The sequence below is a fragment of the Dryobates pubescens genome, chromosome 22 (genome assembly GCF_014839835.1).
Source record: "Dryobates pubescens isolate bDryPub1 chromosome 22, bDryPub1.pri, whole genome shotgun sequence".
In the NCBI taxonomy this organism is placed as follows: Eukaryota; Metazoa; Chordata; class Aves; order Piciformes; family Picidae; genus Dryobates; species Dryobates pubescens.
The window spans coordinates 18,986,622-19,013,156 of NC_071633.1; the positions used below are offsets into that span (position 1 = coordinate 18,986,622).

General features: G+C 47.6%; 1 protein-coding gene across 4 annotated transcripts in view; it reads right to left on the reverse strand.

Annotated features, from left to right (window-relative positions):
- SHANK2 (SH3 and multiple ankyrin repeat domains 2) overlaps positions 1–26,535 on the reverse strand; it is a 285,486-nt gene that overhangs the window by 193,396 nt on the left and 65,555 nt on the right. For 3 of the 4 annotated variants that reach the window (XM_054171739.1, XM_054171738.1, XM_054171737.1), the window contains exon 12: positions 14,962–15,012. The exons of the other annotated variant lie outside the window; for it this stretch is intronic. In XM_054171739.1, the coding sequence (XP_054027714.1) occupies positions 14,962–15,012 (51 nt within the window). The remainder of the gene's footprint in view (positions 1–14,961; positions 15,013–26,535) is intronic. 4 annotated transcript variants of the gene reach the window in all.

Here is a 26,535-nt window from a genome sequence, read left to right on the forward strand (position 1 = left end):
ACTAATATAATGGCCCAAATATCTAACTTCTTCTTCTACAAACTGTAGTTTTTTTTTTGACACCTTAAGACCCTTTAATCCCAGAAAATTCAAAAGCCGAATACTTTCTGCTCTAACTCCTTCTTCATTTTCCCCAGCAATCAATAAATCATCCACATATTGTAAAAGAGTAATCCCAGGGGTTGGCTGATATTCCTGAAGTATTTGTTCTAATGCTGGTCCAAATAAATTGGGGGATTCTGTAAATCCCTGGGGTAAAACTGTCCACCTTAATTGCTGTCTCCTTCCAGTGTCCGGATCTTCCCATTCAAAGGCAAAATAATCTCTACAAGATTCATCCAATGGACAGGCCCAAAATGCATCTTTCAAATCAATCACACTATACCACAGATTTTCAGGACCTAACTTACTTAACAAAGTATAGGGGTTGGTTACCACAGGAAAACGAGGCACAGTCCTTTTGTTTATTGCCCTTAAATCATGCACCAACCTGTAAGTCCCATCCGCCTTTTTTACTGGCAGTATTGGGGTGTTAAAGGGTGACATGCAGGGTTCCAAGAGTCCTTGTTTAATTAATCTCTCAATTTCTGGTTTTAAGCCTTTTCTACCCTCGATCGAAATGGGGTATTGTTTTATAATAATTGGTCTTTCTGGGTCTTGAATTTTGACAGTAAATGGGGGTATTTGCAAACGTCCGACACTCTCAGGGGTATACCAAACCTCAGGGTTTATCTTTTCCTCATCCTCAGTTCGTAGAGGACAGAGCTTAATCTGAATGGTTTTATCCTTTACTTCTAAAGAAATTCCTAACTCTACAATCAAATCTCGACCTAACAAATTAAATTCTGCCTCTGGTACTATTAAAAAATCTCCTAAATTTATTTTAGAGCTCGTTTCAACTTCCACATTCTTCACAATCCCTACTCTAAAGGGTTCACCCTTTGCCCCAATCACCATAGTGGTGTCTGAGGATAATTTACATCCTACGGGCAATCGCTGAATAGTAGATCTTTCAGCACCCGAATCCACTAAAAATTGAAACTCCTCCTGCAAGGGACCTATCCTTAAAGTTATCAAGGGCTCATGATGTTTCTGGGTCCCTAATAAATAGAGCCCCTGACCCCCCTAATCCTCCTTGAACATTTTTTCATCCTGGATCCTGCTTCTACAATTTCGTTTCAAATGTCCCTTCTTTCCACAGTAAAAACAAGTTCTTTCTTCCCTTTTGTCTTCCACAGCCATCTGCCGACTGTCTACTGGTTGAGGTGGGGGCCTATTCTCTCTTTTACCTATCCCTTGATTCTCTCTGACTGCTGCCACCATCATCCGAACTTGTTTCTTGTGATTTTCTTCATCCCTCCTCACATACACCTTCTGAGCTTCCCTTAGCAATTCATCCAACCCTCTATCCTGCCAATTATCAATCTTCTCCAATTTTTTTCTAATGTCCTCCCAAGACTTCGCAACAAATTGTGTTTTCAATAACGCCTGACCCAGCGGCGTTTCTGTATCCAATCCAGAATACATCTGTAAATTTTGCTGTAGGAGGTGTGGGTATGGTATAGGGTGGGGGTCCCGTGGGTATATTATCCTCCTCCCTGAATTTTGGTTTCTTCTTCTGTGTATCTATAGAAGAAAGGGAGAAGAGGGACACCCCTGGTCCCCCTGGTCGGGTGACCCATACCGCTGCATATTCATTTTCTTCCTGGCTAAAAGGAGTCTTTTCATTTACCCAAATGTTTAATTGTTGTTGGACCCAGTCTTCACTAGATCCGTATTTGGGCCACCAGACGGCTGACCCAATCTTTTGGTCTCCCCATGTGTTAATACAATAATTAATCATCTTATCTTTGGACTTATTTCCTGTACCTGGATAGTGTTTCCACATAGTTAGCATAAAATATAAAGGTGAGTCCTTAGGTATATAAGGACGCTTAATGGGAACAGGCACCTTACTTTTTCCCTGTCCCATCTTCCAGAGGGTTCACACACACAATTATATACACTTACTTCCCCTTGTTCGTGGCTCACGCTTGGGATAGCAGTGAGAACCGCACTACTGGAGGGTCCGCACTCGCTTGGGTTGGTCCGAGCTATCGGCCCCCTCTCATGCACACACCACACAATCCACTCTGGGGAACCTGACCCCGACCGTACGGAACCCTGCCCGAAAAAAGCAGATACTTACGCGTCCCGCGTCTTCGTCCGGACTTTTGTGCACAAAATTTATGGGGTCAACCGGTTGTTCTTTTACTTTATTGCTCAAATTTCGGATCGTCAGTAAGGATGAGGCAGGAGTACGAACAACGGAGCCGCTGATATCAGCGGGGCGCCTCTCCGGTGCTCTCGTCCCACTCCCTATTCCTTATCCGAGTCACGGCACCAAGATTGTTATAAAGAATTTACTGAGTCCCATTTAAATTTATAAAGAATTTAATAGGCGAGCAATAAAGCAAATGCAGCGCTGGGCGACAGAGGAGTCTCCGCTCCACCAACTGCCGCACCTCACCCTGAGTTCATCAGTCTTTTATGTGGTGGTTCTTCCGTATCTGTGTTTTCCACGGTTCGGGATACGCATGCTCTAACTGTTGCTAGGGGGTCGTTTTCTGTCTTCAGGGGGTCGGTGAGGCTGAAGCAAGCAGTCTTCCTCTATGTCCTTTCCTTCAACTTTAGTTATACATTACTATATATAGGCAAGTCTTTTGTTTAAAGCTAAAGTCAAGGGTTACATAGTATCAGCATCCTTGTTGCACAAGCTTCTTAGTTCGGCTAGCAAACACACAATGTCGTTGTTTGACACTTAGCAGCACAGCAGGTTCCTGTATACAATGGGGCTATAACGGGTTTTGGTGATACAGCAAATTCCTACATACCATGAGGCTATAACAGGTTTTGGTGATACAACAAATTCCTACATACAATGAGGCTATAACAAACATTTCCTCTAACCCTTTTTAACACCTGGCACCTCTTGTCCTGGCACTGGGGTCAACCAAGAAAGACCTGGCCCCATCCTCCTGACAGCCATCCTTTAAAGTATTCACAAGCAGTGATGAATTCCCATCTCAATCTTCTCTTCTCTAGGCCCCAAGCCCCCCCAGCCTTTCTTGCAAGAGGTGTTGCAGTCCCCTCAGCATCTTTGTAACCCTTTGCTGTACCCTCTCAAGCAGTTCCTGGTCCTTCTTGAACTGGGCAGCTCAGAGCTGCCCAGATGCAGCTTCACCACCTCTATTGCCCACCCCTGGCTTGTGCAGCTACTCCTGATTTACTAAGTGAGCCCAAGGCAGGAATTGCAAGAGAACAGCAAAGAAACAGCCCCATGATACCCTCTTTTAGCTCAAGCTCCTCGCGTTCATCTGTTAAATCTCAGCGTCCTTCACTTCCCTATTTCGATCTCATCTTCCCTTCTCACAACAGCTACAGTTGCCCTTCACTGCTTCCATCACCCCCTCTCTGAGGATAATCTTCCTGCCACTCTACATACTTTTCCCTCTTTTCTAGTATAAGCAGTCTCCAAGAATTCCTCATCTGCTCCTCTTCTCATCATCTCAATTCCAAAGCAGACCTTTGGAGGTCCCTTCCAACCCAGCCCATGCTATCTGAGTACCAAGTAAGTTCTCAGACTGGTGAGATGCTGCTCACTTGGGTTACCCCAGCAGAGAGTCTCTCACTGCTGGTTTCCAATTGTCTTTCATGCTACAGAGAGTAGCTACGCAATGCAACCCCCAAAATATCTTCTCTTCTAAATAGAGGAGAGCAAGCTCCAGCTCCAGGCATGCTAAGCAGCAGGATCCTTACAAGATAAAACCCAATAATTTCAGCTGATAATTGTCTCACTACCCTTAGTTCCATTTAGACATTTGGTGTTAAAAAGAAAGTAAAACATTGCTGACTTATTCATTAAAATAACAGCATTTTAAATTATATTGGTAGCCTACATTCCTTCATCTCAAAAAAAAAAAATAAAAGAAGAAGTGACTCATGCTGGTAAAAATAAGAGAGGATAAAAAAAGCAGCATCCGCTGTAGCTGCAGGGGGTTATCTTTGTACAAACATGTAGGTGTCTGCAGCATTTGTAATGTTCTCAGTGGTTAATCCCATTCAGAAAGGAAAGGGAGGCCTGGCTTTGCTCACTGAAGAGGTTGTGAGATGGATTAATAATTAAAGCAGTATTAGCAATCCTCTGCCTGCTTCTGCTTCCAGGGGTTGCCACCTGCATTTCACAAGGCTTGAAAGTGGTGAAGGAAGACAATTCCCTTCCCCTACAGAGCCTGAGTCTCGATGTTGCCTGCAGATTAAGTCTTGGAGGAGTTTGGATCTTATGGAACTTAAATATGCAGAAGGACTCTTGCTTATATAGGGCAGTAAGTCAAGGCAGGTACACAAGATCAATCCAAAGAACACACAAGATGCAAGCTTAAACCCCAGGATCCAAAGCCAATCTCATCTACACCTTAGTTCAGAAATGTTCCCATCTCTGCCAGCAGTGCTACAGTCACATAGGAGTCATTCCCTCAGTGGAAAATGTGTGGCTGGGTGGTCAGACCAAGTCTGCAGGGTGGAGTGGGGGCAGGACATCCCTTCTGTGGAGGGAAGGTCAGCAGAGGGATGGCTCAGACTTCCAAGACACTCCCAGGAGAGGTGCTCTGGATGCTCTTTGGCAGTCACACCCTGGACACCAGGAGCACCACAACACAATCTGACTACCCTGTTCAAGCTCCAGCATAACCCTGTTTGCTTTGGGACAAGAAGTGATGTACATGAAGCCAATGGAAAATGGCACAGCCCTGAGAAACAGTGGGATCAGAGAAAAGAGAGAAATTGTACAAGCAAGGCATGTGCCTGCACTGCTGTCCAAGCCAGGGCATTGCAGGGGCAGGCTCCTGATGTTTCAGAGCAACTGCAGAGTGTGTTTAGGAGAGAAGCGATGCTCATGTTGGCACTGACCACACACATGCAGAACTACTCAGTCTGTCCACACAGAGGAAGAATCATTTGGCACTCACCACTTAGGACCTAGCCTGTCAGCACCTGCAAAGCACAGGCTCACAGGATGTTAGGGGTTGGAAGGGACCTCCAAAGATCATTGAGTCCAGCCCCACTGCCAGAGCAGGAGCAGAGAACCCAGCACAGGTCACACAGGAACACATCCAGATGGGGCTGGAAAGCCTGCAGAGGAGGAGACTCCACAACCTCTCTGGGGAGCCTGTTCCAGTGATCTGTGACCCTCACAGTGCAGAAGTTCCTCCTGATGTTGAGGTGGAACCTCCTGTGCTGGAGTTTTTCTCCATTGCCCCTTGTCCTATCACAGGACATCTAACCTTACTGCACATCTAACCTAAGCTCTGATGATGCACTCAGGAATCCAGGGGCAGAGTTTCAGGCATGAGAATGTCAAGTAACCAGCAGCCCATCCTCAGAAGCAACACAAGGGCATGGATCAGAAGAGAAGAGTACAGAAGGCAAAGAGGGAGCAGGACAGGCTGCCCAGGAAGCAGCTGAATCATCATCCCTGGATGCAGTTAAAAGCCCCCTAGGTATGGTGCTCAAGGATATGGTGCGGTAGTGGCCCTGCTGGAGTTAGCTAATAGTTGCACTTGCTGATCTTAGAGCTCTTTCCCAAACACAGTGATTCTGTGACCCTGTGTGCGAAGGGGGTCACATCAGATGTGCATTTCAGATGTGACACTGGGGAGCTTTGGTCAGGAAGCAAATCCAAATTCCTGGCAGTACTTTTTTTCTTTTACCAATGTTTGCACTAGAAATCCACAAAGGAAAAGGAAAGCTCCAGCCCTCAGCTCCACCAGTGGACACCAGACAGTCTCCCTGGGAACTGATGACACAGCAATCCTCCAAGCTGCCCCAGAAGCTTTGGCTTCTCAGGACCCACTCTTTCTGGCCAGCATACAGGTGAGCACCATTCCCAGGATGTCTCTGCTGCAATGGGGAGGGACAGAAAGAGAGCCAAGGACTGCCTGCAACCCCCACGCCTTGGAAGTCAGGAAAACCTGAGACTGCCTCCTCACCTCAGCTGGTGAAAGGTTGGCAGAACAGAATGAAACACAACTAAGATAAACAGAACTTTATGAAGCTGGGGAAGCTTTTACAGAACCACTGAAGAGAGGAAATTTTCCATACTTTTTCTTGGCTGAGAATTTGGTGAGAAATTTCGTGAAGGAGTCACCCTAAGTGCCCCTGGCTAGGACCATGCTTTCCTTTATCTCGAGAAGGTGCAGGACCACCAAAGGAGAAAAGCAGAAAAGAAGGAGGAGAAATAGCTGGGGCTCACAAGGCACATCGAAGGTCAAGAAATGAAGTATAAATGGAAGAACCAGAAGGTAGGAAGAAATTCCAGTGATTGCCAGCAAATGTGGGAGGTAGAATCTGAAAGAGAATTTCAGTGGAGAAAACTCACATGGATTATTCCTGCTCTGAGATGCTTAGGAGTCACACAGCGCTCGGAGGCTCGGGGACGCGTGCGGCGCGCAGCTTGCAGACAGGAGAGCAGCCCACGTCTGGTCCTTGCACAAAGGAGCAAGGTGCAAGCCCTGCAGCCTCTTGTTCAGCTTCTGAACGCCAGGCACCAGCTTAACACAGAGATCCATCAAACCATATAGCAACCAAAGGCAACACAGGAAACAATTAAGATGCAGGAATGACTAATTAGTGATTTAAATTCATGTAAGGAAGGCTACGAAACATAAACACTGAGCAAGCTGCTGTTCCAGTCACCCAGTTAGGGCATCGGAAGAGATGCACCTCACAGTCTACTGGCTGTGAAAAGGGAAAGGGAAATGGACCTCTCAGTCTACAGGTTGTAGAAAGGGAAAGAGAAATGGACCTCACAGTCTACAGGTTGTAGAAAGGGAAAGAGAAATGGACCTCTCAGTCTACAGGTTGTAGAAAGGGAAAGAGAAATGGACCTCTCAGTCTACAGGTTGTAGAAAGGGAAAGAGAAATGGACCTCACAGTCTAGAGGTTAAGTGATGGTTAAATGGAGAGAGAGAGAGCTGTTTAGATCCCAGTCCCAGTATGGGAGGTCTGCCTTCTGCTATGGACTCTAAAGGGACCAGAATTTCAGTCAAGAAATAAAAGCACATTTGAATTATGCAAGACAGACTATGACAGGACAGTAGAAATGGCCTCATGGAGGACAAGCAGAAGAACAGAACAGCATAAAAGGATTCATAACTACTTCTACCATTCCTTCAAACCATCACAGTTCATGGATTTTTCTAGGCACAGAACCAGGAGGAGCAATCAGGCTGCAGCCCTGGATCACAGGGGCCAGGGAAGTTGGCAGGCAGGTAGCTGTGCAGAGCCCATCACGGTCACCAGTGACATTACCATCTATAGGCTGTGAGAAGCAGTGCAGCTCCTCCTACCTCTGCTGTTGCCCTGCATTCCTGTGCAGCCCAGGCTTAGCAAAAGACATTCAGATAAACAGTTTGCTGCTTTGGCCCAGAGAGGGAGGGGAATAATCTGCGGAGCAAGAGTGAAAACTTCACAGCCAGAAAGAAAGACCCTTGTACTCTGCAGAGCTCAGCTCCGACAGAAGCACAGCCCAGGAAGCTTCCATCTCGTTAGTCCAACACCATCAATATTGCAACAGACAAGGTTCCAAATATTAACAAGGAAATTCACTTTTAACTAGCGCTCCACTGGGCCATTAGCTGAAAGAACAGGCAGGCTTTGCCCCACTTAGGACTCTGCAGCTTACAGGGCCAAGCAGCTTAGCACTCCAGAGCTTGCGAGGTCAGTTCGGAAGAGGCTGCATGAGTATTTGTGGTCGTTGCCTGCCAGGAAGGGACAGCTTCTTCTGAAAACCAGGGCTGCGGCGGTAAACAACCATCATACACCAAACACAGAGACTCTCTCCTTTACTCTGCCTCAAGGTGGGCTTTATTTCAAAACCTGATTAAGCCTTACCTACCCATTTTCACCTTCAGCTGTGCTCCTCAAAGGGCTGAACTGTCAGGGCTGTTGTTGCTGAGCACTCTTCCAGCTGGGAAAACCTTTGTCTCTAAATGCCATTGATCTTTCTTATCTATTCTGTCACCCTCCTTTACAAAAAGGAAAAGGAGGAGGAGGGGGAAGCAGCTGCCTCCTAGCTCAGGTTCTGTGGCCGACGATCATTTCCTTGGCTTTTACATTACTGCTTCACATCTATCAATGTCCTGCAGTTTCAATACCTACCTAGTGCAGGCGGTGCTTAGTCAGTGACAGAACAAACCCCTCAACACACAGCTCTTAATGCCAGGTAAGAAACAGGGAGCACTGTAAGGAAAAGACATGCAAACATAGGAGGAGAAAGAGAGGAGAGAAAAGAACCCTCATGGGCTGGAGGCTGGGTTAGCAGAGCTGGACAGGGCCAGTAAAGCCAGAGCAGCACATCAAGGGAGTGTAAGAACAGACAGCTCAGGAAACTGCCTGGCAGAGAACATCAGAGCTCCAGGAACGCTCCAGAAGTTACTGAGCTGGTGAAAAGAGGCTGTGAAAGAGAGCTGAAGTTGTTAAACAGGAATCCAAGGATTACTGAGGGACAGTGCTTAGGGAATAGTTTCAGGCAGTACAAAAAAGCACACGGAAAAGGAGGTAGGAAATTTAATCCCAGTGGCAACAAACACGGATGGATGTTTCCGAGTAAGCAGAGGTCCAAGCACACACCAAGGACAGAGTCACAGCCACTCCCTGTGGCAAATGGTCTCTCTCAAGGGTCTGCTGGTTTCAGTAACTTCTGAAAATATGGAACAATCAGAATAAGGTTTGGAACAGCACAGTCAGACTTACCTAGCTCCACACTAGGTGCTAGAACACTCAGGGAATTTGGGAGGTTGCACCAACACTGCCCATATTGCAAGACCACACTCTCAGCTATTCATGCCCAAAGCAGCACCACCTCAAGCAGCAATTTCCTTCCATGCATTCATGCAAGCCACAGGCAGCTAAGTGGGAATCTCAAGCATAACTACAACAGAAATCTGCTTGGAGAGACAAGATCTCTAAGGTTCTCAAGCTTGCTAGGGGAATGAAGTTATGAAATGAATGGAAACAACTTTGGTTTCTGTTTCAGTCCAGAACAGACTGATTTTCCTCAAGCATTAGGAAGGAGCTTACTCATTAGCAATCAAAGGGCACAAAAAAAATCAGTGCCCATGATAAGCTTGGAAGGACTTAGTGCAAGTGCTAAGTAATTCATCTAAGTAACAGAATCCTGAGTGCAGCAAGCACAGAACAAAACCCAGCAAGCACTGCTGGGCTTGGCCACTTCTGCAGCTTGTTCCCAGAACAAGAAGCCAAAGAAAACCTGCTCCGTGGTGAAAGCCAGGGTGGCCTGGGCTTTTCATTCATCTCAGCCTGAAATGAATACTGCAGTGGAGCCTGAGCACACCACCAGGTCAAACAAACAGCCTAAAGTGGGCAAGAGTATCTCTTTCTCCAGCAGTAGGCATCCACTACCTGTAGAGCTCTAGTGGTTTCATTAACAAATGCCATGCAAGAGGGTTATCAAATTCATGGAAGGACTTTCACTTACTGCTTAGCTTTTTTCCTTACATTGCTAGCCAGGAAAATCACAACTCCTCCTCTGTACTGGCTGATTCCTGGAGAAAGCAGCATTCAGAAAGGGCTGCACTTTTCCTCACAGGTATTTCACAGCTACCTCAACTAAACAAATCTCTTTCATTTGCACAGTACTCTGGGAGGCCTGGAGAGAAAACACCAATTTGATTGTGCCCTAAGGAAGAATGCCTGCTGCTTTGTTTTTCTTTATTATTTGGACCTACTCAGAAAAATCTTTCCAAAGCATCCCCAAGAAATCCCAGCTATTCCCCCCACTGTCCTTTGAATACTCCAGTTCTGTCCAGCAGCACAAAGTTGTGAAAAGCCAGCAGCAGATCATTTTCTGTCCCATAGCAACCACTTTGCTTCCCCAGGGGAAATACAACATTTTTACATCCTCAGGCAACACCTTTCTCTGCATGGCTTCCTAAATGAACACGCTGGAGGGAAGGGATCCGTCCAGAGGGACCTGGACAGGCTGCAGAGCTGGGCCCATGACAACCTCATGAGGTTCAACAAGACCAAGTGCAAGGTCCTGCAGCTGGCTCAGGGCAACCCCAAACACTGATATAGGCTGGGCAGGGACTGGCTTGAGAGCAGCCCTGAAGAAAAGGACTTGGGGGTGCTGGGGGATGAGAAGCTCAGCAGGAGCCAGCAGGGAGCACTTGCAGGCCAGAGAGCCAAGCAGAGCCTGGGCTGCAGCAAGAGAAGTGTGGCCAGCAGGGTGAGGGAGGTGAATCTCCCCATCTGCTCCACCCTGGTGAGACCACAGCTGGAGCTCTGGGTCCAGTTCTGGAGTCTCTAGTACAGAAAGGATCTGGAGGTGCTGGAAGGTGTCCAGAGAAGGGCCACGAGGAGGAGCAGAGGGCTGGAGCTGCTCTGCTATGAGGACAGACTGAGAGAGTTGGGGTTGTGCAGTCTGGAGAAGAGAAGGCTCCAAGGAGACCTAATTGTGGCCTTCCAGGATCTGAAGGGGGCTACAAGAAAGCTGGGGAGGGACTTTGGAGGGTGTCAGGGAATGATAGAACTGGGGGGGATGGAGCAAAAGTAGAAGTGGGGAGATTGAGATTGGCTGTGAGGAAGAAGTTGTTCCCCATGAGGGTGGTGAGAGCCTGGCACAGGCTGCCCAGGGAGGTGGTGGAAGCCTCATCCCTGGAGGTGTTTGCAGCCAGGCTGGATGTGGCTGTGAGCAACCTGCTGTAGTGTGAGGTGTCCCTGGCCATGGCAGGGGGGTTGGAACTGGCTGAGCCTTGAGGTCCCTTCCAACCCTGACAATTCTCTGATTCTATGAAGCTGTTTGCAATCTCAAGCTAAGATCACCGTTCACACCTAGGGCTGAACGTACGAGAAACAAGATGCCAGGCACTGGCTTCTCCAGCTGGAGGTACCTGCACACATGGCAGGAGAGTGAGGACTGCATGCCAAGAGGCTGGACCTGCTAATAAAGTACTGCTTAGATAAAGTAACAGATTCAAGTTATTAGCTGCATTTACATGATTAAACAACTGTCTGAAGAGAGGGGGAAATGTTTTCATGATCTGAATGAGCAATGACAATTTTGGTCTGAAATTGCTAAGTGATATGAAAGACTCTGGGGACTACAAGCTGCCTGAGAGGATCCTCCTCCTCTAACTGTCACAGCTGACAACTTCATTACAACCCAAAATAAAATCTCAGGTACTGGCCAGAGCCACCAGTTCTCCAAGAAGGTTCTCAGGTCTTCACCAAAGGTCTCTGTGGAGCTGCCTCTCTCTTAAAAGCGTTTTTTAATTATTAACTGCCACTAAGAAGGACTCTACCCACTTTAAATGATTTAGTGATGCTGTTTTAGTGTGCAAGGCACTTCTGTTTCCCTCCAGAAACAAATGTGAGGAGAGAATTACACAACATAGTAGTATGCCACCAAAACAATGGCTAAGAAAGCCACAGAAGCAGCCCTCCTACTACTGTGACTTGCAGCAGTTGTGTGCGAGCCTGGCTGCTGCCCTGGACCTTGTCTCCATTCAAGCACAAAAGGACTATCAGGAAAGGAGGACTGCAGGGCGTTTAGGTATTAATTGATTTGGCAATCTGTCATGGCTTCTCATGTTTCTGACTTCCATTCTGAACTAGGAGGGGCACTGGAACATGCAAAAACTGTCCCAGGGGAAACTGGAAATGCTTGGAATAATATGGGAAGCTAAACAGGATGCAGCCACCCACACAAAATGCTGGGGGAAGATAGCAAGCTGGGGAAAACGAGATTCGACTACACCAGATCTGCAGCAAATCCAATTCCTCCAGCTACCTTTGGAAGCTGAAAACATCTAAGGGTTCACAAAAGCTGAGGCTCTGACATTTCACAACTGTTCATTAGGGCTGCTGTATTCAGCAGTGATGAGACCCTTCCACCTCCAGCCTTTGAAACCTAAGCCTGAGAGCCACACTCGCAGGGATCCTTTTGTTCTCCTTGTGCCATTTCAATTGCTGGGGTTGGGGTTTTTCGCCATTTAGCTTCAATGTAAGGAGAAGACAAGATCTGAGCAGCCTTGGGTGCAATGATGATGCAACCCGATGGGTGCACTGCATAATGTCTTCTGATACCACGAGATGCATCCTGGTGAGACCTCCCTCACACACAGTGAGAGGCCTCTGAGGACACAAAAGGCAGCTGGCAGCCTTGAAGCCCCGGCTGGAAAGCTGTCAGTTGCTTTCAATAAGTGACAAGGATTCGAGAGTGGTGCAAGTTGCTCAAATGCTTGGTTATGAAACTGTGCCTTCATTAGCTTCTGAAAGGCTCAGCTCTTTAATTGGGTTAGACTTTGGTCATGTGAGCACTGAAAGCAATTGTGCAAAATGAACTCGAGGCAAAGTTCTGCGCTGCTTCATGGAGCGGGGGGTGGCTCAAAGCTGCATTAATCAATCCCCAGCTCCCCAGCAGAGCCTCTCTCAGTCCATCAGCTGGGGATGCCTGGGTGATGGGGATGCTTCAGTCATGCCACTGCTCTCATTGTGCCTCCTGAAACAGGGAGGACTGATACAACAGCTTGTTGGGCTTAGGGAACTGCTAAACTGTCAGTTAGGTCAAGCCTGGATCAGCTCAAAGCTGCTGCAGAGATCGAGAGCAGCAGAAGCAGGGCTGGGACTTCTGCTCATTGCTTTGTAACCCATTTGGCCATTTTGGTTTTCAGTATTTTGCATAAATTCCACAACTACTTTGTACAAATTCCTCCTCAGTGGCACATCCACAGCCTGCAGAACTAGCTCAGCTCTCAATGCCTTTGTCACAGACAGGTGGTCATGCCCCATGCTGTGTGTTCCTGAACTTTTTCTCAGGCAAAGATGGAGATGAATTAGGAACCCCGGAGATTCTAATTCCTTCTTAAGCAATTGTCATGGCAGATTGTGACAGGAACAGAAAATGGCACAAAACCAAGCAGTGCTAAGCAGTCCTGGAGATAATTTCCAGTGCCTAATAAAACCAGAGCATGGCACATCCATACATTGCATTACAAAGGCTGTAACCATGGGAGAAAACACAGCATAATTTGATTCTGACAACCTGTAATCTTACTTTTACCAGTTAGACTAATTTAGTATTTTTTTAACCCCAGAGCCCCTAGGATTAGAACTTTAAAGCAAGAAAAACAGTGAAGCTGCATCGAAAGCTTCCTGTGATCAGCTGGGACTCGAGGGAAGGAGGCAGCAAAATGAAATGGATGACACTTGATCGTGGATGGAAGAGAAGCTCTCTGAGAACTCCTCACAGCTCATTCATCATAGGGTCAGAGAATCATTGTGGCTGGAAAGGACCCTCCAGTCCCACCAACATCTAACTCCACCAAACCTGGTGCTAAGTCATTTACTGCAACGTGCATCCTCATCTCCAGTTTAGAAAGCAGCCCTACTGCACATTAGTCTCCCTCTCAACCTGCTGTCCTGACAGCTTACACTTTGCAGTTGCTCAGCTGGCCCACACCAGTGTCAGAGTCTCACCAAAGTTGTCCTTTTTCTGCTGCACATTCACTGGCTTCCCCAGGCTAAAGGCACCTCCTGGAGCAGGCTGCCTGTACGCAGAATCCTAGCTGAAAAGTCACCTAAGAAAGCTGGGAGATGAGGAGCAGCTCTGCATTATTTCCCCTTGACATGACACTACAAATCCCAGTACTCCTCACAGGAACACCATGCTTCACAAGAAAACAAATCTGCTACTCCAAACACCTTGTTTGGACGTGCTCAAGAGGTGTTCAGTGGTCTTCATATAGAAGGGGGCCCACGGTTAAATAAAGCCTTTTCCAGCAGCTCCAGAGTGAGCGAGGCTTTGCTAATCAGGCACCACATCTCTGTGCTTCAGAGACAAGTGATGTAAAAACTACTGTCAATAACACCTCCAGCACAGGCTGTGCTTTGTCTGCCTTACTGCTAATCATTGTCTCTCCTGTGAGCAAAGGCAGAAGAAAAGCAGCTCTGCAGAGCTGCTTGGTGCTGCTTGCATTGCCCCATTACACTACTTTGCTACCATTAGGCTACATCAAGACTTAGCCCAGCTCTGGCCCTTATGGTGGGTGTCCTCTGCAGTACCTCCAACAGCCCTCCCTCCTTCCCCAATGGCTCCAATTTGGTTGTGAAGCACCTGAGCATGCTGCAGTTTCTTCCCAGCTATGGGAAATCCAGCAGAGGAGCAAGGGGAGGGAGGCACTGGTGTGTGCCTTTGTGCCCCTGGGTCAGGGAGCTAAGGAGTGCCAAGACAGTTCACCTGAACACAGTCTAAGAGCAGTCCCCTCCATGGCAAATCAAACACCTTTGGACATAATGAGGATGTTCATTACCACCAGGGTGGTAGAACACTGGAACAGGCTGCTCAGAGAAGTGGTGGAGGTCCCATCCCTAGAGACATTCAAGGTCAGGCTTGATGGGGCTCTGAGCAACTTGATCTAGTTGGGAGATGTTCCTGCTCACTGTAAGGGGGAGGGACAAGATGACCTTTGAGGGTCCCTTCCAACCCAAAGCATTCTCTGATTCTATGATCTTAGGATATTACAGCCCCCAAGCACACTCTGACAGCCTCAGTGGAGAACACAGCATTGAATCACTACCTTAGCTGGATGGTCAGAGATACAAGGGCATGGGATAGAACACAGTGAGAGTCACAATCATTAACATCTTACACTAAAAACACTTCCTCTATCCCATCCATTCTGAGGCCAAACAGAGGTGTTTGGAGCCCCAGATCTTTAGCAGACACCCTCTTTATTCAGCACCACCAGAAATGGGTCTGTGAAGCCTTTCCTTATGGGAAAGCTGTGCTCTTGAAAGACCTCTGTATTTTGTGGATTCTCCTTCACTGGGAATAAGAGCACCAAAACCAGACCCTTCTGCTAGAGCCCCCACACAGAAAAATTACCATGGATTAACCCTTACCTGCCAGCAACAGATTCCAGGGACTTCTACTTGGATATGGGAAGCAGGAACCTTCAAGAAGGGCAAGGAACGAAGGCAACATCAAAAAGAAGTTAGGAGTCAGAATTTGATTTTAAGGGGGGGGGGGGGGGGAAATGTGAAAGCAGAAGATTATGTAAGCAAAGCTCTCCTGATGGCAGGACTGGGAAATGGAAGTGTGGACAATATGAGCATTTAGAGCAGATGAGGAAGCCAGCTCCAGTGTCTCTCAGCTTCTCCTGCCCTGCTGCCACTTCGTAGATGAAATGAAGAATGAAAAATGAGGCAATGGGAGGTAGCGAAGGATGTTCCAAGTGATCAAGGATGGCAGAGGAAGATGACAGAGGGCTTGGGAGACTGGAATATCTCAGCCATACATCTGGAGCAATGAAAGGGCTGTGTCATTTTCAGAATGACACAGGAAAGCCAGGGCCCCACTTTGTGTGGAGGTGGATGAGACACCACCAGCACCCTCCCCCCTCAACCCTGCCTTGGTAGCACTGGAACTGCAGACTCAATGGCACCAGAAGTTCCCTTCCTGGCAAACAGCTTCCAGACCATGTTTTGTAATTATTTCAAACTTGAATCACATCTCCTCAAATTGTTTTTCACCTTTTTCCTCTCCATTGCTCTTTGGTTTTCAATCCCCAGAATTCAACCTGGGCAACCTGGCACCAGTCAAACCCAACCCTTCCAGCAAGGTACTTTTCTGCCACCTATTTGCTCTGCAGCTCTCAATGTCTCTACACCAAATACCATGGAAATAAAATCCCTAAAACACTCTGAGGGCTGTCTCTGACTGTCTGTGGGATTCTGTTATCAGAGCTATTAAACTCTCTCTGCTTTCTAAGCATTTGCACAACCTGCTGCCTTGTTTACTACGCAGCCTCTCCAGTTTCACAGCTTTCAATCTTTTATCTGAGGATATCAGCCTGCAGTTAGCTGGAAAGCACTACTTTAAAACACACTGCTCTACAGCTCAGGGCTGGATGGCTGCACATTCCAGGGATACTGTCACATTCGGGCAGTTTGGAGGAGCTCTATTTCACAGGACACTTGAGTTCAGTGGCATGATTTCATATCCTTCCCCCCAGGACTCTCCTATCAAACCCCGTTTTCCAAAGGATTTGGTGAGTCAGGTACACCTCTGGAAGTTTTCACCCCTTCAGTTAAATATTTTGGTTTGAATGGCCCATGACATCAAAGTTGCAGAGTTTGGATGCTCTGGGGACCAGATTACGATCTTGAACAGATAATTCTAAGCCCCAAACTACCAGCAAGAACCATCACTGAGCTTCAGTTCTCCAGCATTCTGGAATAGAAAAGGATATTTGACAAAGGAAAATAGGATCTGCCTACCCCAGGGGCCGAGGCAAGTGCTTAACAACACAAAAGATACTGAAATGCCCCTTAGTGGGAAAACCACCTCGGGTCTTTCCCTTATTAATTTACTAAGTGGAGGCTGGGTGGATCTCAGTGCAGCCTCAATTACTGCAGCATTCCATGTGGGTTTAGATCTCCCTACACGAAACGCTGCACATCTTAGACATAAGAAATTCACCTATGTGTGCATCCAGGTTGCTGGGGCAGGAAAGGATACCCCAATTATCCCTTTGGGACAGGCTGAAGGGCAAGAAGGAATCAGTGTTCTGAGTCAGGCAAGTAAATGGCAGAAAATAGAACAAACAAACAAAAACCCCACAACCAACCAAAAAACCTCCCAAACACAACCCCCCTGTTCCTGATAGTTTTCATTAAGCAGCAGGTAAGGTACAGCAGTTTGAGACAAATCTTGGAGAGTCCCAAGGAGAAGCAGCTTGTGATGGAAAGCTGGCAACTGACTTTTTCATTGTAATAACAGGTATTCAAACGGGAAGGAAGAGAAAAAGCAAACATTGCCAATATTTTGGCACTTGTAGGAGTTACCCCAAAAAAAGCAGAGCTAGGCTCTCCGCAGCTTTAACCTGAGAAGCAAATGCACATTAATGCTGCAGAGGAGCTGACACTTCTCATCTGCAGCCCACTCAGGCAAGGAACAGCCACTTACATACCCTCATGCATTATTCACCAGGAACACGGGAATAATCTACCAGTGCTTAAGCAGCTCAGAACCAAATGCAAAGCAAGGGGAAGCAGTTCGGAGCGGGGATCATTCACAACTCCCGAACCTCCTCCACGCCGCCGGCGGGAGCCTGCCGCAGGCATCCCAGCCCCGACGGCAGCGGCTGCGGCGCCTGCTGCAGCTCAGCCTGGGAACTGTCCTGCTCCTGGAGCGCTGGCAAAAGCACCGACCTCCAACCAGGCTCTCAGAAGGTCCCTTTCTTGATGTGCATTCGAGTAGATTCTCACCCCGACAACAAAAGCAGGTTGGTGGTTCTGCACCTGATCTCTGGTTTACTGATGAAAAGCCTGTGCTCAGAGCAGCACTGCCCACAGTTACACTCACTACTGACTAGGAAACTTCAGTCACAGAATCACAGCATCCTAGCAAGGTGGAGGGTGGAAGAGACCCTTGTAGATCATCCACTCCAACCTCCCTGCTCCAGCAGGGCACCCACGGCAGCTCACCCAGCATCCCATTGTCCAGCTAAGGTCAGAAGCTTGCCAAAGAAGGAGACTCAACAACCTCTATAGGCAACCTGCTCCAGGCCTCCAGCACCCTCACACCAAACAAGTTTCTCCTTCTGTTCAGATGGAACCTCCTGGGTTCCAGCCTGTGGCAGCTGCCCCTTGTCCTGTCACTGGCAGCACTAAGAAGTCCGGCCCCATCCTCTTGCCCCTCACCCTTTAGCTCTTGTTGAACACTGACCAGATCCCCTCTGGGGCTGCTCTTCCCCAGCCAAGCATAAAGACAAATATTAAAATCATATAATAAATTTTTCCAGTGAGGAAAGCAGTTGTTGCTGTCACCACCTTCAGTTTCAATAGCAAGCTCCAATGGCAATGTCCTTAGACCACAGTTTATAACAATCATGTCATGACCTCTGGGAGCATGCAGCAGCAAGCAGTAAGATCAGAGAAGGGAAAACTTAAATAACTGATTTTTAAATCACAGTGAGAAACTTTAGCCCAGCTAGCTGTTCAGCAGCTGCACACCAGCCCTGACCAGCTGATGTGGGCAGCAGAGCCATGCACCATTTTTTGCAGGCTGATACAAATTACCCTGGACAAATTTCCCAGGAAACTGACACAAACCTGAAGTATTTTCCTGCATCCCTATTTATTCTCATTGATGCAAACTCAGGCAGTGGAAACTCCATGCATTAATGTCCTTGATCAGCATTTAATAGCTTTAACTCTCCCCATCATTACACACTGTTGATATTTAGGCAGTGCAGCTTTCCCCCCCCAGCAAAAGGGTTTTTATTTCAGTGGGAACTGAGGTTTGTTTTTCAGACAAGACACTTGCAAGGCAAAAGAAAAAGCAGCCAGATTTAATCAGCCACTTTCTTAGTTCAACAATTGGCTGAACCCAAAAATTCTCTTGGCAGCCCTAGATCTGATCTCATGATATTACTGAATGATAAATAACAGCAGAAAACCTTCTTGTCCCAACTCTGGAATTAGAAAGTGTGAAATAACAGAGAAAACCAATCAAATATGGCTTGTCTAGGTGCACCAAAACCCTGTTGAAGTCATCTACTTTTGCAGCCCTTCCATCCAGGGCTCTCACACTGCCCGAGACGAAAAGGAACTCTAAATGTCAGACATTCCAGGTACCAGCAGGAAAATCTGCACCCCAAAAGCATCACTTCTCTTCTGGAAACTGGTTTCAAACCTTGCTTTGTAATGATTTCAAACTCACATCATAACAGGCTGTTGTCAGAAGATAATCACACCACACCACCTGCTCTAGCTGGGGACATCCCTGCTTGCTGCAGAGAGGTTGGACTAAGATGGCCTTTAAAGGTCTCTTCCATCCCAAGCCATTCCATGATTCTATTGCACACATGAACTCCTGACTGAAACCCATTTCTTTTAATTCCACACCTAGTGATCTGTAGAAGGAAGGTAAGGCACAGGCTGGTAGTGGTTTGATGATGACCTCTAATGATCTATCCACATATGAGCCTGACGTCCCATGAAACAAATCCTGGACTCCAGCATCTCAACTCTTTAAAGAGCTCTGCTCATGGAAACTGCTTCATAAAATGCTGATCTGGAGTGGCAAGGACTCACGGAGGAGTGCAGAAACCTGCCTTATTTTACCACTGATGGTCAAAGGAGTTGACCTCAACCCCAGTGCCACCCACAAGCACCACCCTCTGCTCACCCCTGCCAGCACAGCCACCTCTCACCTAGCTGAGATCACTTGGATGACTTCTAGCAGCCTGGCCTAGGAGGAGATGCCCTTGCTCACAGCAGGGACCTGGTCTAGTAGGAAGTTTCTTTGCTCATGGCAGGAGGTTGGAACTAAATCATCTTGTAAAGGTCCCTTCCAAACCAAACCATTCTATGTTTCTATGGTACTTCCAAAGTCCAATTTTAAGGATATTTACCAAAAAATCCCCAACAAACACACACCCAATCCACCAAAACCCAACCCAAAGAAAAGCAGCCCCAAACACAACAAAAACCCCACAACAACACCACCAACACCAGCCACCAAAAGACAAAACAAACCACCCAATAAAACCCCCAACCCAACCTAAAATTCCAAGGCTTCCTTAAGCAAATCTCTTGGCTGACTTCTCCTCATTGCCTGGAAGCAATTCAACCAGAGCAGAGAATTTAATCCTCCACAACATGTATTTTAATGACTCATTGTTTTCCTATTTCCTTCTAGTTTCTAGAAAGCTTAATGGACTTGAGCATGATTATTAAAACACTGGGGGGGGGGGGAAGCAAAAATTCCCCAAAATCTTTACTGTAAAAAAAAAATAATAGAAGGAAAAAAGCAGCAGATGACAAAACCAATTCATCTGTGAGCAGCAAAGGCCATTCTAAAAGGAGAGGCTGTTGTGGTGGGGATGGTACCCAAGTGTCTCAGCCATATGCTGGGGTAAGCTGTGGGAGCTGGCTGGGAAGCTTACGTCACTGAGTTCGCACTCCAGAAGCGGCATCGCTGCTGCTCCTCCCTGGGAGCCCAGTGCCCTGCAGAGCGCTTCGGCGGCGCTGGGGACCGCACGCTGCAGCGGCACTGGGGGGAGTTTCAGGCCGTGCCTCTGAAGTGTTGCTCCAGATTCCGAGCAGAAAAGCAGGAAAACATAAATAAATGACTGCTGGGTGTGAAAAGGAAAAGCAAAGATTATTCTGAACGGTTTCATTGGAGAAATATCGGCTATAGGATTGCCTGTGTCCAGAGAAGGGCACCGAGGCTGGGGAGGGGTCTGGAGCACAGCCCTGTGGGGAAAGGCTGAGGGAGCTGGGGTTGCTTAGCCTGGAGAAGAGGAGGCTCAGGGGAGACCTCATTGCTGCCTACAACTACCTGAAGGGAGGTTGTAGCCAGGTGGGAGTTGGTCTCTTCTCCCAGGCAAGCAGCACCAGAACAAGAGGACACAGTCTCAAGCTGTGCCAGGGGAGGTTTAGGCTGGATGCTAGGAAGAAGTTCTTCCCAGAAGGAGAGATTGGCCATTGGGATGTGCTGCACAGGGAGGTGGTAGAGTCACCATCACTGGAGATGTTTAAGAAGAGCCTGAATAAGGCACTTGGTGCCATGGTTTAGTTGATGAGATGGTGTTAGGTGATAGGTTGGACTTGATGATCTCTGAGATCTTTTCCAACCTGGTTGATTCTATTCTGTAACAATCTTCCTTCTCTCTGCTTGCTTTGTGCTCTGGAGGGAGGCTAATCTGCTTCTGCTTGACCTTGGCTGCGTTGTTTTGGTGAAGTCTAACCACTACTTTCTCCCTTTTGAGCAGGGGGTGTGGGGGCAGAGGCACAGCTCTCCTGCTCTTTGACCAGGGGGAGTTTTGTGTTGTTTGTTAATTGTAAATATGGTAAGTCCTGGATATTCTGCACAGATTGATTACATTCCTTGTAGATTGTAGTTCTGCCTGTAAATACAACTTCATTTGCTTCCAGCTGAGCTGGTCTGGCAAAGTTAATGTTGGAGGGGTGGGGGAAATCTCAACCCACCACAAGCACAAACATTTGGCTAGCAGGAGCACTCCCAGTTTGATCTCCCTATGTCCAGGACATGTCCTTAACTAAATGCTGAACCTAACCCAGCTGTGGGTCTTGGGTTTTAAAGGCCTTTTTGAAGTCCCAACCTAGACCCTTGGACAGTATGCAGCCCAGAGGAGAAGCAGGGCTCTCTGTTAATCTGCAGAGGCATAGGACACAGGCCACCAGCTGCCAGGAAAAGACTTAATAGATTTTGTTGGTTTTGTTTGTTTCTTTCTTTCTTTTCCAAGAGACAACCCAAACACACCCCAAGATAAGGCAGTAGCCTAAATCCATACTAATTTCTGTGGGTTTTACCCAGATTTACACTTCCTTAGTGCAGAGCACGATGTGTCACTTGCATAACAACAGAGAATCTTCCCCCAGCCACTGAACTAATTCCCTCATCAGCTGGCACCAAATAAACTGCAGCTGATTCTCTGGTGGTAGCCAGGGGTGTCAGGCAGGAGCCTGGTGAAGAGGAAGGTGCAGAGGGCACTGTGGGCACCTGCAGGATGCTGTGGCAGAGCATTTAGAACACAGCACCACAGCACCACAGCAACCAGAGCATTGCCCCAGGAGGGGACCCTGCTCTCCAAACCACTGCAATACCCCAGGCTTCCTAACAGGCATTCCATGACTTTAACTTCCAGCAAAGGAAAAGCCTTCAGAAAGGGGAACCTTCAAATCCTCCACCCCTGTGTTTTGGATAAGTCTGTCACTGATCTTGCAGAAATAAGAAAATGAAAGCCAGGCAATGAGCAAACCCCACTGCTGCTGGGGAAGGTCATGGCATCAAGTCCACCACACCATCAGAAAGTTCCTAGGAACTGTTACCCCCTCCAAACTCCTGGACATGGCAGAAGTCATGTTTGATTGCACAGCTGAAGAACTGAAACCATTTAGTCAGCTTAGTCTTGGGAACTTTATTTGCCTTAATGGAAGGCATCCCAAGTGGTTCTCTGCTGTTTCCCTGGCTTTCCACCCCATAAGTATCAACTCTCCATCAGCTACCACACAGCAAGATCCCAGTCCTTGCCCTTTGAGCTAGGTTGCTTCAGACTCCCTGCATTGGCTGATGGCTTCTGCCCAAAGTAACTGAGCATCCCCCTTCCTCCCTCCAAGCTCCCTCCAGCCCAGTCAGCAGCCATCATCCAGCCTGGCTTTGAACACTTCCAGGCTTGGAACCTCCACAACACCTCTCCTCAACAAGTTCCAGTGCCTCACCACCCTCAGGGAGAAGAATAATTCCTTCCTAATGTCTCATTCAGCTTCCTCCAGCTTGAAGCCAGCCCCCCTCTCCCATGCCTGCATGAAGAGTCCCTCTCCAGCTCTCCTGTAGCCCTCTTCGAATACTGGAAGGCTGCTCTGAGGTCTCCCTGGAGCCTTCTCTTCTCCAGCCTGACCATATGCTGGGGAGAAAGAGTCCTCAACATCCTTCTGCTGGTAACTGCTTCATATGGAACTCTAACCAAGAATGTTTGGAATACCTGTGGCTAAAGAAGAACATTTCTGAGTCACTGATACTTGAGAATCCTTTATTCAAAGGCCTAAACAGCACTGTGCAGAGAATTATCTGGAAGCAGTCAATTGCCTGATGAAACACAGCTAGCAGAGAGCACTATCCCACTGGCTATTTTATTTGGGTTTATAATGCATCATTTCCTGCCTTCCATTTTAATCCCCTGCCCTCTCAGAAAGGGAGTCTCACAGATACATCCTTCCCTTTCTTCCCCTGTAATAACATCACAGCAGTTTTCTCTGGCTATTTGCAATCTCTTTGTTCCCCTCGCAGCTTTTCCTAGTCGTGGAAGGAAGAAATATGTAAAAATAGGCCACAAGGAAGCAGACACACTTGATCTGTGCAGCAGAAATAGAGCTCTTTAGCACCTGGCATTCTCCAGAGTGTTAATGAAGCTGGCAAGATAAACCATGCTCTGACCCAAAATGAAAAGCTTAGCCTTCAAAAGCAGGGTAAGGATAAATTGGGACTAACACCCAAATTCCTCTGGACTCACAGCCTCTTCTGACTGCTTCAAGGTGTGACCCCAGGCATCTGGGCAAGCACTGCAAGGTTGTCCTTGTGCAGGAGGGATTGGATTGGGCCCCTCAGCTTAAGAAGGACATTGAGACACTTGAATGTGTCCAGAGAAGGGCAACGAGGCTGGGGAGGGGTCTGGAGCACAGCCCTGTGAGGAGAGGCTGAGGGAGCTGGGGTTGCTTAGCCTGGAGAAGAGGCTCAGGGGAGACTTTATTGCTGTCTACAGCTACCTGGAGGGAGGTTGTAGCCAGGTGGGAGTTGGTCTCTTCTCCCAGGCAAGCAGCACCAGAACAAGAGGACACAGTCTCAAGCTGTGCCAGGGGAGGTTTAGGCTGGAGGTGAGGAGAAAGTTCTTCACAGATGGAGTTGTTAGCCATTGGGGTGTGCTGCCCAGGGAGGTGGTGGAGTCCCCATCCCTGGAGGTGTTCAAGAGGGGACTGGACGTGGCACTTGGTGCCATGGTTTAGTCATGAGGTCTGTGGTGACAGGTTGGACTTGACGAGCTTTGAGTTCCAACCTTGGTGATTCTGTGATTTCCTTTGGAAGGCAAAGGCTGAGCCAGGACCAGGCTCTACAACAGCAGGTCTGGTGAGTCTCTGTGGGCTGGGGGCCCCTGGGCCTCTCCTCTCTGCAGGACCCCTCACACGGGAGGGCTGTGCAGGAAGAGCAGCAGCTGTGCACAGGGAAACAATTCACTTCCTCAGGGCAAAAAGCACACACACACACACCCCCCTTCAATGCCTGCAGTGCCAGCAAGGCTGGGGGCTGGCTGTCAGAGAGACTCAGCACACCAACCAGCAAGCTGACAGCCTGCCCTTGGAAGGCCTTCTGTTTGTTTTCAGGAGCAACAAATAATTTCCTCGGGATAAATAAATGATTTGTGTTAAATTATAGATTTGATAAGGCACATTTAAAACTGCAAACACATCACAGGCTTTATGGCAAATTTTGCCATCTCAGATGTTTCAAAGAGACACAAGAGGCAGTTTCCCAAGTAGGAAAAGCTACAAAAGATTAGAGAGAGAGAGAGAAAGAATAAAATTTATCAAGTAATAGGAGAGGGTTTTAAGAGACTGCTTCAGGGGGAGGAACAAAATCTGGGCATTCAATATTTCCTTGCTTCTGAAAGGCAGCCAACTAGGATGACAGTTTCAGGCTGGTATCTTTACTAGGGTACTGAAGTCCTAGCCTGCTGGAGTTAGCAGAAATACCTAATTAAGAGAAAAGCAGAGATCCTCCTACACACACAAACAATGCAAACTTAATGCTGTGGGTCTTCAAGTCAATAAATCCTCTGTGGCTTTCATTCAAGCATGGATTTCACCCAATTACAGCCACTCTGCAGGACAGCATTTACTCTGCAACCTCTCCTGAGCCAAGGTGCTACCCTAATTCTGCCTGTTAGGAAAAAAGACTCTGAGCAATTATTTCAGCCACAGTGGACAGAGAACAGAGCACATGGATTTCCACACCTCCATAAGAAATGTCTTGCTGCAGAGCAAAAGCTCATTCTGCAAGCAGCTGATCTATTTGCATTCACACCTATAGTTACAACCAAACACAGCCCCAGGTTTGGACAGGCCAGTAACTGCAGACTTGAATTGCTTAGCTTAGGAGCTGAGGAAAGGTAATTTGCCCTCCCTTAACCACGTGTGCCACCCCTAAACGGTCTCCCATTACTATCTTCAGGAGTAGTTTACATTTCCAGCTGTTTCTGCAAGCACACAGTGCCAAACACAAAGCACTCAAAGTCCAAGGTAATGATTTCTCTGATGCCCTTAAAGCCCAGTCCCTATGACAAACATGGACAGGCTTTAGGACCACTGCTTGCACTGGAGAGAGCCAGGCCAGCCAGCAAACAAAACATCTTCCCACATCCACTGCCCTTACAACCACAAAACAGGGGAAAATCATCTGAAACTTTGTGTGTGTCAATGAAGTGGACATCTGGCAGTGAAACAGAAGGGAACAAAATGATCATCTCCCAACAGCAGCTCTTCAAAACAGAAGGAATGACAGAAGTGGTTCAGGGAGTTTCAGTGGCCTCAGACTCCCCTGGGAGCTCTGTCCAAGATCCTAAGGCTGCGAGTTAAATACTTGGAAAGTGTTTACTCCGAGACATCTTCCACAGTGTGACAGAACCTTGACTGCAGAAAGCCAGAGCTTATCCTGCACTCCAAGGGAAAGGCTGTCAGCTCAGACACAGCCCAGGAGACTGAGCTATAAATGGAGTGAAGATTGCCACCAGTGTGAAATCCAGTGTGAAGCATTACACTCCCATAAAGCAGCGTGCTTCAAAGCCTAGCCCTTCATCAAGCCTCAGCTATAATTTGACAACAAATGGTCCTCTCTGAGGGTACCATTTCCTTTGCAAGGGAATGCATTTTCACAAGATCAGCCTGCACTAAGAGGCTGGCATTTCCACCTTGGTATGAAAAGCAGATTATTCACAGGATACGCAAAACAAATTGCTTCAGAGAAGTCCCAGATCCCACAGTAAATACAAGGGAAAACATAACATCAACTCAATTTGGATAAACAACCTGGTGGGGAAGAAAACCAGAATGTTTAGCTGGTAAAAAAATGAGATAAATATAAACGTAGCACAATAGAAAGAGGAGTTCCAAGCAAGGGAGTCAGAGTGGAACAAGCCTGTTTGAAATGGACGATAGCAGCAATCACTGAAAAGAGGTTTTTTTGTAGCCATCTGAAAGGCAAACATCATCCAGGCAGTCCCTGAGCTCAGACTAAAGCCTGGCTTTGTATTCCTGCAGAAATTCTTAGTCATGCCAATACCTGGTTTATATGATGGATAACATAACCAAGCTGCTGCTGCCTTTGATGGCTACAGAAGCACACTTCAGATGGAAAGGACCTCTGAGAGAACTGAGTCCAACCATCAGCCCAGCGCCACTGTGCCCGCTAAGCCATGTCCCAAAGGACCATGTCTGCAGAGGTTTTGAACACCTCCAGGGGTGAGGACTCCTACCCTCACCCAGATCCAACCAGTCCATGGAAGATGGTCCTTTCCCCAAATGCCAGTGTCAGTGAACCCTGTTCTTTTCCACACTGCAACAATTAAGATCAGCACTGCCACACAGAAGTCCACCTGTCCCCAAGTCACCAACCTGCCCTTGAGCCTCCAGTCCTAGCTCTGTCAGCTCCCTGCATACAGGACAGGACTGGGTGCACAAAAAGCCTTGTGATGGAGTGCTGCAGTGCTCAGCATCAAGGCTGACATCCCATTCAGCCTTTCTTTTCTCCTTCTCTTTCTTTTTTTGGTGGTGTTTCTCTGTATTTCCTGTGGGAAGCACAGGACTTTCCCCTCAGGAAGCATCCCTGACTATTGCCATCAATCTCTATTTCACCCTTTCCTTTTTTAACTCTGGCACCTATTTCATGTTCTTTCA